The sequence below is a fragment of the Pseudophryne corroboree genome, chromosome 6, assembly GCF_028390025.1.
Source record: "Pseudophryne corroboree isolate aPseCor3 chromosome 6, aPseCor3.hap2, whole genome shotgun sequence".
NCBI classification, from domain to species: domain Eukaryota; kingdom Metazoa; phylum Chordata; class Amphibia; order Anura; family Myobatrachidae; genus Pseudophryne; species Pseudophryne corroboree.
In genome coordinates, this window is record NC_086449.1 from 284,487,444 (window position 1) to 284,500,780 (window position 13,337).

At 45.9% G+C, this 13,337-nt stretch overlaps 1 protein-coding gene across 3 annotated transcripts in view; it reads right to left on the bottom strand.

Annotated features, from left to right (window-relative positions):
* GNB5 (G protein subunit beta 5) overlaps positions 1–13,337 on the bottom strand; it is a 103,445-nt gene that overhangs the window by 18,790 nt on the left and 71,318 nt on the right. For all 3 annotated transcript variants that reach the window (XM_063926098.1, XM_063926100.1, XM_063926099.1), the window contains 3 exons: positions 3,490–3,531; positions 1,480–1,556; positions 554–686 (listed from right to left, as the gene is read on the bottom strand). In XM_063926098.1, the coding sequence (XP_063782168.1) occupies positions 554–686; positions 1,480–1,556; positions 3,490–3,531 (252 nt within the window). The remainder of the gene's footprint in view (positions 1–553; positions 687–1,479; positions 1,557–3,489; positions 3,532–13,337) is intronic.

Consider the following 13,337-nt stretch of genomic DNA (forward strand, 5'->3'; position numbering starts at 1 on the left):
GCCATGCTGTACAGCAGGTAAAGTGGCAACATCACACAGTGTGGATTTCTTTGGAGACAGTGCTGCTTATTGGGGGTATTCTGACTCGGCCACACACATTGCGGTCGCATTCCCGATGGATTCGACCACAATGTAAATGACAGGCAAGGTCGTTGCAGGGGTGGAGATTCATCGTTGCGGGCTGGGACCATTTTCGGGGAAAGCTGTGTGACGTCGCACACAGCTGCACTAAAAAGAAAAATAGCCGCTGACCGCCTGGCAGCGTAGCCGCCAGGGGTCAACCTTAGATCCGATTTGTTCGCATTTAGATTGCATCGAGAGGCAGCCCCTGTGCTGAGCGGCCCCCAGCATGTGCAGAGAAGAATGCAGATCTGGCTATGTATGCAGCAATCTATGTTCATCTCTGAATAACCCCCTATATCCCATTATGATACAGATTTTTCCAATTTATACTTGGCTCCTACTTGTAGCTCCCTTGCCTGATGCGATAGCAATAATTCTAATAACACAGTGGGAGTAAGTCTTGGAAAACATGCAGAGTTCACCATGTTACCTGCATGTCGGAGTTTGTGAAGCTGCAGGCAGACAAGTAGTTGGTATGCATCGCCACTGATTTCTTCTTTGCAGCCATGTTTTCATTCTTATCAAATGTCAGAGGGTACACAGAGCACTTATTGTCAAGACCCCTGCATGGGGTAAACAGAGACAGACAGCAATTCAGCTAAGAAACAACATACTACAACAGTGAAGTCAGTGTTAAACTATGGCAGATGTATATGACATCAGAGTTTTGCAGTAATTTAGTTGTCAAAAACGATTTCTAACATATTGAATTTTTATTTATTTTTTTTATTTTATTTTTTACACACAATCACATTAGATTTGTTCTAGACCCACAAACTTGTAATTTCAGGGCAGTTCTTGTCTTTTGCAGCAAAATTGAGACTTGGCAAATAATAATGAATTCCATGTAGTGTTAGTTTGGGAACATCTTAAGGGCCCCATTCACTAGAAAGATAATGTCCGATTTCAACCTTTTGGGCCAATAAATCGGATGAAAAGTTGCAAACCGGATGTGTTTTACATCCGATCCGATGCGCGTTTCCGTGAGCATCGGATCGGAGCCCCTAAGTCGTTAGTGCTGCATTTGTGATATGTCGGATACCGCAGGCATGGCTGGGATCGCATATGATACGATCCTGCTGCCCGGGAAGCTGCCGGGCGGTTCAAGGGAAATCGCCTCCGACTTCAGCCTCAGACATATCGTTGTAGTGTATAGGGCCCTATAGAGAAAATTAACTGATACTACTTCACAATTTGCACACAATGTGTTGCTGTAGTGGGAGTACAAGCTCCTGCAAACCCCGACAGCCAGACCTTTTATATAACTGTGCTCTAGTGACAATAGTCCTATGTTTTGCCTGTTATGTATCACTTAGAAAAATAACATTTCAGTACTACTGAATGTGCAAGACTTACCCACAAGCAATGGCGCAACCAGATGGGGCATATGCACAGGCCATCACCCATGTGCAGGGCATGGTGACTGCATGCTCCTAGAATGCAGCAAAAAACAGATTAGCACAGAGAAATTCTATTTCAAAATGAAAGCTTCCTTTTTCATCCTTTTATTTCATTATTCACTTAAAGAAGATCCGTCACCCCGTGTGTTTAGTAAAGGCTAAATAAAGCTTGCACTACAGAAAAACAAAACAAAAAAAAGTTCCTACACCCCACTCCTTACTTTGGATCTCTTAGAAGAATACCAGATAGATAGCACATATGTCTCTCCTTCGCCAGCCCTCTGCTCCATGCTGGCATTTTTGGGAGAATGGAGTCATTATTTTCGCTCTCCACTGACTGTCCCCTACCCTAACCCGCCTGGGGTGGCAGCTATGGTTAAGATTCGAGGGATGGCGGTTAGGGTTCACTCCACCTCTAGTGCCTACCCCTAAACCCCCCAGGCCCTAACCCTAACAGTCATCCCGATACTAACCTTGAGATGTTGGCGGTCGGTGTTCCGGTGCCAGAATTCCAAGTGGTGTCATGATTCCGGCATCGGTCACATGACAGCCAGCATCCTAACTGCAGGTCCTGTTTAGCACTTAAAGCCGCTATTAACATAATATTTAAAAGTGTGGCATTGGTGTTGCAGTAGAGATTGTCAGAGAAGATGGTGGAGGTATGCATCCGGCCCCTAGCTCGGCCGCCACAAACTAGGCCATTAGGCTATCACTTCTAGTAACCTCCTGTGAAGTGATCTGAATGCACAACTAATAGATAGTCAAGTAGAAGGAAAGTTATTATGTAAATTTAATTTCTGAATATTTTTTCTATTTATTTTATAGCCACATGGTTTACATCTTACTCATGATGGAGTATTATGTGTTTGTTGTTACTGTATATTGTTGCCATTAGACAATATGATAATAAAATAAGAAAACTTCTGTCATTTGTCTGGAAACAGTACTCTTTCACCAGCCAAGTACAAATCTTCTATTGTAGTACAATTAGACACAAATTACTTAATTTATATATACAGTATGCTAACAGAGGTTCACATGGTGAAGAAGAGAAATTGCCACCATATCTATTTCACCACTTGTAATCAGCATTAGTTTTTTTTAATAAGGGAAACAAACCGAATTTCTGTGACTCATTGCTGTGTTTTGTTTGAGAGCTATACTACCATAGTGACACAAGTCTATGTGACACCATAGTGACACTATGCTGCAATGTGGTATAATGGAGATAAAAGTAAAACAATCCTACAATATATTTAATAAAATGTGTTATTATTGCTAGCTGTGGTTTTCAATACGCAGCTGTTTTGTGCATGAGACAGGTCTATGGGTGTGTGTACTGTTACAATAGAAGTGAGATCAGTGCTTTTGTGGTATTGATGTGGTTAATATACTATTAAGTGCGTGTTCATTGTTTAATTTTGTATCGTTGTTTAGAAGTTATACAGTATAGTCATCCTAGGTACTGTCCTGTGATGTGGCTATTTCTCAGCGATATTACAGTATGTAATAATCTCATCATTTATTTCCTTGGTAATATGACTTACTATGAATAACCATGAATAAGGTTCTCACATTCGTGGGATTAAGCTACCTGCTTTACCAGCTCTGACAGTGGAGAGATACATTGCACCGGTGGTAGCTGACGTAATGCTTCCATTTGTTTACCATTAGTATGATAGAATATATGATTTTATTGTATCAGGGTATGACATTGTGTTTGTGTTACAGGAACTTACTGAGCGGCTGTAACTGATGTATTCCTAAATTAGGGTAAAGATGATTTGTATAAAATAAAGGGGATTTTAGTACAATGTTTGTAGAAAAAGAGTCAGTGAGAAATGATGTAACCTGTATTATGGAACTCTATGGTTAGTGTGTCATTGACCATAACTCTAAATATGTTTAGGGTTATGCTATAGCAGTTAATAGGTATGTATGCACATGTGGTGCGGGTATAAGGTACCTTGTTTGTTGTAAAAGCATCCCACACAATCACTTTTCCATCCTGCATAATAAAAACACAAACAGAAAGGTATTAGCACAAATAATAAGGATGCAAATCCACAATTAAGTGATAAAGAGATGCAATAAGCTGTACAGCATTGCTGTGTTATGCTGACTGCAATAGCAACATTCATTGTCAGGTGTATAGTAGCTATGAGGTGGTTGTTTGCAGCTGAAGCCACAGGACAGAGAGCCTGATTCAGAGGTGATGCAATGCCTGTGTATTCGCGATTGGACAATCTTTCTCGTACTCCGCATTTGTGCCGCTATGGATTAAAGACAACGGTCATAGGGGGAGATTCAAATGTTTGAAAAGTCAGTTGGGTGTCTGTTTTTTCCTATCTAATAGACAGGAAAATACAGACACCCAACCGACTTTTCAAACATTTGAATTCCACCCATTGTGTGAATTTGGATGCAGAGTGAATGACCGTTAATAAGCATTTGTGGGGGGGAGGGGGGGGGGGGGTCCATGACCGTTTCCAGGGCATTTTGCATCCAGCCTGGGCAGCCTTGTATGCGTTAGTACAGGGCACAGTGTCTTAGTTCCGATGAACATTCTGAGCAGTAGACCGAGGGGTAAATTTACTAAGATGGGAGTTCTATTTAAGATGGGAGGTTGCCCATAGCAACCAATCAGACTCCAGGTATTATCTTCTAGAAGGTGCTAGACAAATGAGAAGTAGAATCGGATTGGTTGCTATGGGCAACATCCCATCTTCAACAGAACTCCCATCTTAGTAAATTTACCCCCATGTGTGACATTCCAGCTGCTGTGGAACTATACAGAAAGCAGATATGGACCTCCTCTATCCATCGTTATAAGTGCAGGGCAGGAGTAGACCACGTGTGGCACTCCAGCTGCTTTACAACTATACAGAAAGTAGATATGGACCTCCTCTATCCATGGTTATAAGTGCAGGGCAGGAGTAGACCACGTGTGACACTCCAGCTGCTTTACAACTATACAGAAAGTAGATATGGACCTCCTCTATCCATGGTTATAAGTGCAGGGCAGGAGTAGACCACGTGTGGCACTCCAGCTGCTTTACAACTATACAGAAAGTAGATATGGACCTCCTCTATCCATCGTTATAAGTGCAGGGCAGGAGTAGACCACGTGTGGCACTCCAGCTGCTTTACAACTATACAGAAAGTAGATATGGACCTCCTCTATCCATGGTTATAAGTGCAGGGCAGGAGTAGACCACGTGTGGCACTCCAGCTGTTTTACAACTATACAGAAAGTAGATATGGACCTCCTCTATCCATGGTTATAAGTGCAGGGCAGGAGTAGACCACGTGTGGCACTCCAGCTGCTTTACAATTATACAGAAAGCAGATATGGACCTTCTCTATCCATGGTTATAAGTGCAGGGCAGGAGTAAACCACGAGTGGCACTCCAGCTGCTTTACAACTATACAGAAAGCAGATATGGACCTCCTCTATCCATCGTTATAAGTGCAGGGCAGGAGTAGACCACGTGTGGCACTCCAGCTGCCTTACAACTATACAGAAAGCAGATATGGACCTCCTCTATCCATCATTATAAGTGCAGGGCAGGAGTAGACCACGTGTGGCACTCCAGCTGCTTTACAACTATACAGAAAGCAGATATGGACCTTCTCTATACATGGTTATAAGTGCAGGGCAGGAGTAGACCACGTGTGGCACTCCAGCTGCTTTACAACTATACAGAAAGCAGATATGGACCTCCTCTATCCATCGTTATAAGTGCAGGGCAGGAGTAGACCACGTGTGGCACTCCAGCTGCCTTACAACTATACAGAAAGCAGATATGGACCTCCTCTATCCATCATTATAAGTGCAGGGCAGGAGTAGACCACGTGTTGCACTCCATCTGCTTTACAACTATAGAGAAAGCAGATATGGACCTCCTCTATCCACCTCTGTAAGTGTAGGGCAGCAGTAGGCCAATCGTTGGAAGTTTTATTTTCTTTATTTTATTGGATTTAGTTAGGTTTGTTGGTTACTTGCAAATGCAAGGTAAATGGGGGAATAAAAAATAACAATTTTATGATGTTTAATATAATGCATACAGATTTCGCTACCTCTTTATATTGTACGTGGTTGCCTATGTCTTATGGGTCATTCTAGATTCAATGTCTGTTTTATGATACTTTTTCTACATAGCTATATGATGACCATGGCCCTCATTCCGAGTTGTTCGCTCGTTCTTTTTCATCGCATCGCAGCGATTTTCCGCAAACTGCGCATGCGCAATGTTCGCACTGCGGCTGCGCCAAGTAAATTTGCTAAGAAGTTTGGTATTTTACTCATGGCATTACGAGGTTTTTTCTTCGTTCTGCTGATCGTTGTGTGATTGACAGGAAGTGGGTGTTTCTGGGCGGAAACTGGCCGTTTTATGGGAGTGTGTGAAAAAACGCTGCCGTTTCTGGGAAAAACGCGGAAGTGGCTGGAGAAACGGGGGAGTGTCTGGGCGAACGCTGGGTGTGTTTGTGACGTCAAACCAGGAACGATACTGACTGAACTGATCGCAGTGGCAGAGTAAGTGTCGAGCTACTCAGAAACTGCTTAGAAATTTCTATTCGCAATTTTGAGAATCTTTCGTTCGCAATTTTGCTAAGCTAAGATTCACTCCCAGTAGGCGGCGGCTTAGCGTGTGCAATGCTGCTAAAAGCAGCTTGCGAGCGAACAACTCGGAATGAGGGCCCATGTTTTGTGTCGGCTCCACATTGTTGTATTACGATTGTGTGCTGTATTTGTTGTCATGTGCTTCATGTGATATCTGTATATGACAATTTACTCTGAATAAAAATCACTATTTAAAAAAATAATAATAAGATTTTACTTACCGGTAAATCTATTTCTCTTAGTCCGTAGAGGATGCTGGGACTCCGTAAGGACCATGGGGAATAGACGGGCTCCGCAGGAGATAGGGCACTTTAAGAAAGCTTTGGATTCTGGGTGTGCACTGGCTCCTCCCTCTATGCCCCTCCTCCAGACCTCAGTTAGGGAAACTGTGCCCAGAGAAGATGGACAGTACGAGGAAGGATTTTTGTAAATCTAAGGGCGAGATCCATACCAGCCACACCAATCACACCTTATAACTTGTGATAAACTACCCAGTTAACAGTATGAACAACAAAATAGCCTCGGTTCAATCGATAAACTATAACATAACCCTTATGTAAGCAATAACTATATACAAGTCTTGCAGAAGAAGTCCGCACTTGGGACGGGCGCCCAGCATCCTCTACGGACTACGAGAAATAGATTTACCGGTAAGTAAAATCTTATTTTCTCTAACGTCCTTGAGGATGCTGGGACTCCGTAAGGACCATGGAGATTATACCAAAGCTCCCAAACGGGCGGGAGAGTGCGGATGACTCTGCAGCACCGAATTGAGCAAACAGGAGGTCCTCCTCAGCCAGGGTATCAAACTTACAGAACTTTGCAAAGGTATTTGACCCCGACCAAGTAGCAGCTCGGCACAGCTGTAGTGCCGAGACCCCTCGGGCAGCCGCCCAAGAAGAGCCCACCTTCCTAGTGGAATGGGCCTAAACCGATTTAGGTAACGGCAATCCTGCCGTAGAATGCGCCAGCTGAATCGTGTTACAGATCCAGCGAGCAATAGTCTGTTTTGAAGCAGGGCCGCCAACCTTGTTGGCTGTATACAGGACAAACAGTGCTTCTGTTTTGCAGATCCTAGCCGTTCTGGCCACGTAAATTTTCAAAGCCCTGACCACATCAAGGGACTCGGAATCCTCCAAGTCACGCGTAGCCACAGGCACGACCATAGGTTGGTTCATATGAAATGATGAGACCACCTTTGGCAGGAATTGAGGACGGGTCCACAATTTCGCTCTATCCATATGGACAATCAGATAGGGCTTTTAGTAATAAAAGCCTCCAATTCCGAAACTCGCCTAGCCGAAGCCAAGGCTAACAACATGACCACCTTCCAGGTGAAATATTTCAACACCACTGACTTAAGTGGTTCAAAACAATGTGACTTAAGGAACCGTAACACCACGTTAAGGCCCCAAGGCGCCACCGGCGGTACAAAAGGAGGCTAAAAATGCAGTACTCCCTACTCAAACGTTTGTACTTCAGGAAGAGAAGCAAATTCTTTTTAGAAGAAAATGGATAAGGCCGAAATTTGAACCTTTATCGATCCTAATTTCAGGCCCAAGTTCACTCCAGTTTGAAGGAAGTGAAGCAGACGGTCCAAAAGAAATTCCTCCGTAGGAGCATTCCTGGCCTCACATCAGGAAACATATTTTCGCCATATTCGGTGATAATGTTTCAATGTCACTTCCTTCCTAGCCTTAATTAGGATAGGAATGACCTCCTCCGGAATACCCATTACCGCTAGGATCCTGCGGTGAACCGCCATGCCGTCAAACGCAGCCGCGGTAAGTCTTGGAACAGACAGGGCCCCTGCTGCAGCAGGTCCTGTCTTAGAGGAATAGGCCACGGATTCTCTGTGAGCATTTCCTGCAGATCTGGATACCAGGTCCTTCGTGTCCAATCTGGAACAATGAGAATTGTTCTCACTCCTCTTTTTCTTATTATCCTCAACATCATGGGTATGAGAGGAAGAGGAGTAAACACAGAGACCGACCAGAACACCCACGGTGTCACTAGGGCAGGGGTGGGCAATTATTTCAGCTGAGGGGCCATTTCACATGTCCTGTCAGTATCCGAGGGCCACAAACAAAATAGCATCTCCCCCCACTTGACAAAAATATAGGGACGTGGCTTCATGTGGAAGAGGTGTGGGCAAAAAATAATACAGATTCATATAAGGCTGCACAATAGTCTCCATTATTCAAATTGCGCCACACAGCGCCACTTACACACATTACACCAGGTAGAGACCCTTTTTACACACATTACAGCAGGTAGAGCCCCCTTTTACACACATTACGGCAGGTAGAGTCCCCTTTTACACACATTACGGCAGGTAGAGCCCCCTTTTACACATTACAGCAGGTAGAGCCCCCTTTTACACATTAACATTTTATTTAGGATAATTATTGCGCAGCAAGCAAATTATCCAGTGTCTTATAGCCCCTGGGGAAAGGTGTGACACAGTGATAGAACACGGGGGGTGTGACACAGTGACAGAACATGGTGGAGGTGACACAGTGACAGAACACGGGGGGTGTGACACAGTGACAGAACACGGTGGGGGTGACACAGTGACAGGAAATGAAGGGTGACACCAGTGGTGTCAGAAGGCGGGTGCGGGGGGTGCGACCGACAATCGGGTGTCCCCCTCGGACGGGGTGACACAAAAGTGCCAGCTCTTCTGCTGTGACAGGAGCCGAGTGCTGCAGTGAGATAATCTCCTGCAGCACTCGACTCCTGTCACAGATAAGAGCCGGCACACACACAGTCCAGTCTCCGGGGTCAGCCAGCATCTTTGGGGAAGCTGGACATGCCCCCGGAGCGAAAGAGAAAAGACCCGCCAGGCCACGACCCTTCAAAATTAGGTCACACCCCCTTTTCGGGCGCCACGCGGCCCAAGTGGGGGGAGGGGTGGTGTAATAGTACAGAGTGCGCTCCGGGTGATGCCTCTGGGCGACACGGTGACAGAACACGGTGGGGTTGACAGTGACAGAACACGGCGGGGGGTGGCAGTGACAGAACACGGGGTGTGTGACACAGTGACAGAACATGGGGGGAGTGACAGTGACAGAACAGGGGGGGGGTTACACTGTGACAGAACACGGGGGTGACACGTGACAGAACACGGGGGTGACATGGTGACAGAACACAGGAGGGGATGGTACAGCGAGAGCTAAAGTCCTCTCCCCGCAATCAGTGGCAGTCTCCACCGAATTGCAATCTGTGCTAAGACTTCCTGATGAAGTCCCCACTCTCCAGGACGTAGGTCGTGTCCGCTGAGGAAGTCTGCTTCCCAGTCGTCCACTCCCGGAATGAACACTGCTGACAGTGTGCTTACATGATTCTCCACCCAGCGAAGAATTCTGGTGGCTTCCGCCATCGCCACTCTGCTCCTTGTGCCGCCTTGGCGGTTTACATGAGCTACTGCGGTGACGTTGTCTGACTGGATCAGAACCGGTTGGTCGCGAAGTAGGGTCTCCGCCTGACGTAGGGTGTTGTATATGGCCCTTAGTTCCAAGAAGTGAAGACAAGTCTCTTGACTTGACCAAAGACCTTGGACATTTTATTTTTCCCTGTGTGACTGTTCCCCAACCTCGGAGGCTCGCGTCCGTGGTCACCAGGATCCAGTCCTGAATGCCGAACCTGCGGCCCTATAGAAGGTGAGCACCCTGCAGCCACCACAGGAGAGATACCCTGGCCCTGGGGGAGAGGGTGATCAACTGATGAATCTGTAGATGTGACCCGGACCACTTGTCCAGTAGGTCCCATTTGAAAGACCTCGCATGGAACCTGCCGAAGGGAATGATTTTCCCCGGACTCGGATGCAGTGATGCTGACACCTGTCTTGGTTTCATTAAGTTCCTGACCAGAGTCATGAGTTCCTGGGCCCTCACTATCTGAAGGTAAACCCCTTTCTGGTCCGTATCCAGAATCATACCCAAGAAGGGCAGACTAGTCATAGGAACCAACCGTGACTTCGGGATATTGAGAAACTAGCCGTGTTGCTGTGACACCTTCAGCGAAAGTGACACGCTGTTCAACAACTGCTCTTTTGATCTCTCCTTATAGGAGATCGTCCAAGCATGGGATAACTGTGACTCCTTGCTTGCGTAGGAGCACCATAATTTCCGCCAATTACCCTGAAATTGGTAATGACAATACTGTACCGCAATTCTCAGGTACGCCTGATGGGGTGGATAAATGGGAACATGAAGGTATGCAGCCTTTATGTCTAGATACACCATCAAATCCCCCCTTTCCAGGCTGGCCATGATCGCTCTGAGCGATTCCACTTTAAATTTGAACCTTTTCCAGTATAGGTTCAGAGGTTTTAAATTTAAATAGGTCTGACCGAACTGTACGTATTCGGGACTACAGCCAAGGTTGAGTAATAGCCCCCTCCTTGTTACAGGAGGAGAACCTTGAGCACCACCTGTTGGAGATACAATGTGTGAATTGTATTTAATATAACTCCCCTTCTGGGGGAGGAGCCGGTAGGTCCGATAAGGAAAACCGGCGAGGAGGCACCTTTCGAATTCCTTTGTAACCCTGAGAACAATTTTTTTCTATTGCCCCGGGATCCACCTGTGAGTGAACTCAGATGTGGCTGAAGAGTCGAAGACGTGCTCCCCCTGGGACGGATGCCCTTAGCGGAGCTCCCGCATCCTGCGGTGGATGTAGTAGAGGCCGGGGAGGACTTCTGTTACTGGGCCGTGCCCTTACCTCTGGTAAGAAAGGACGCTCCTCATACTTTCTTGATATTCTGCGACCGAAAGGACTGCATTTGATAATGTCTGTGAGGGAATATAAGGCAAAAGATCAGAATTACCAGCTATAGCTGTGGAGACTAGGTCCGAGAGCCCTTCTCCACACAATTCCTCAGCCTTGTGAGGTAAATCCTCCATATGCCTCTTCTAGTCGGCATCACCTGTCCATTGCATGTTCCCCAGGACAAGTCTAGCAGAAATCGACATAGCGTTGACTCTAGAACCCAGTAGACTAACGTCTCTTTGGGCATGTCTTATATATATATATATATATATATATATATATATATATATATATATATATATATATATATATATATATATATATATATATATATATATATATATATATATATATATATATATATAAGACAACATATTTTACATATGTATAGTGATGTGCACCGGACATTTTTCGGGTTTTGGGTTTTGGTTTTGGATTCGGTTCCGCGGCCGTGTTTTGGATCCGGACGCGTTTTGGCAAAACCTCACCGAAAATTTTTTGTCGGATTCGGGTGAGTTTTGGATTCGGGTGTTTTTTTCAAAAAAAACCTTAAAAACAGCTTAAATCATAGAATTTGGGGGTCATTTTGATCCCATAGTATTATTAACCTCAATAACCATAATTTCCACTCATTTCCAGTCTATTCTGAACACCTCACAATATTATTTTTAGTCCTAAAATTTGCACAGAGGTCGCTGGATGGCTAAGCTAAGCGACACAAGTGGCCGACACAAACACCTGGCCCATCTAGGAGTGGCACTGCACTGTCAGGCATGATGGCACTTCAAAAAAATAGTCCCCAAACAGCACATGATGCAAAGAAAAAAAGAGGCGCACCAAGGTAGCAGTGTGACTAAGCTAAGCGACACAAGTGGCCGACACAAAGACCTGGCCCATCTAGGAGTGGCACTGCAGTGTCAGGCAGGATGGCACTTCAAAAAAATTGTCCCCAAACAGCACATGATGCAAAGAAAAATGAAAGAAAAAAAGAGGTGCAAGATGTAATTGTCCTTGGGCCCTCCCACCCACCCTTATGTTGTATAAACAGGACATGCACACTTTAACGAACCCATCATTTCAGCAACAGGGTCTGCCACACGACTGTGACTGAAATGACTGGTTGGTTTGGGCCCCCACCAAAAAAGAAGCAATCAATCTCTCCTTGCACAAACTGGCTCTACAGAGGCAAGATGTCCACCTCATCATCATCCTCCGATTCCTCACCCCTTTCACTGTGTACATCCCCCTCCTCACAGATTATTAATTCGTCCCCACTGGAATCCACCATCTCAGGTCCCTGTGTACTTTGTGAAGGCAATTGCTGCTGGTGAATGTCTCCACGGAGGAATTGATTATAATTCATTTTGATGAACATCATCTTCTCCACATTTTCTGGAAGTAACCTCGTACGCCTATTGCTGACAAGGTGAGCGGCTGCACTAAACACTCTTTCGGAGTACACACTGGAGGGAGGGCAACTTAGGTAGAATAAAGCCAGTTTGTGCAAGGGCCTCCAAATTGCCTCTTTTTCCTGCCAGTATACGTACGGACTGTCTGACGTGCCTACTTGGATGCGGTCACTCATATAATCCTCCACCATTCTTTCAATGGTGAGAGAATCATATGAAGTGACAGTAGACGACATGTCAGTAATCGTTGGCAGGTCCTTCACTCCGGACCAGATGTCAGCACTCGTTCCAGACTGCCCTGCCCTGGTGGGCTCGGAATTCTTAGCCTTTTCTTCGCACCCCCAGTTGCGGGAGAATGTGAAGGAGGAGATGTTGACGGGTCACGTTCCGCTTGACTTGACAATTTTCTCACCAGCAGGTCTTTGAACCTATGCAGACTTGTGTCTGCCGGAAAGAGAGATACAACGTAGGCAGTGATCGCAAAAACGCGCTATAGCGCGTATTTTACCCGAAAACAGCTCCTTAGGACTCACTTTTGAGAAATCAGTGGGTCACGCAGGACGCGCTATAATCTGCCTGTGCGTGACGCGCTATAATCTGCATGTGCATTCCGCACTTCAGCCAATCGCCACCTGCAGTGTCTGCCCCCCCTTGATGATGTGAGACCAGACGCCGTAGCAGACGCCCACCCTCCTGCCCGCCCACTCGCTCTCTCTCCCACTCGCCTGCTTTGATCTCCGGTCCTGCTGCTCGTAGCGCGCGATGGAGAGCTGCACCACCATGTCTCCTTTACACTGACTGAGACCCACTAAGCTGGGAAAACCAGAAAGCGGACAAACGAAAAATCCAGGCAGCCATAGACCACCTGCCGTAGCAGGGATAACCTCAGCAGTGAGAACACAGAGCAGCCTAACCATCGGCTTCAGTTAGCGCTGCTTGTGGAACGCTCCCCTAAAATGTGACAGAAAAAGGGCTCACGGCCCTGCAAAAGGCTACTGTATTTGAGAT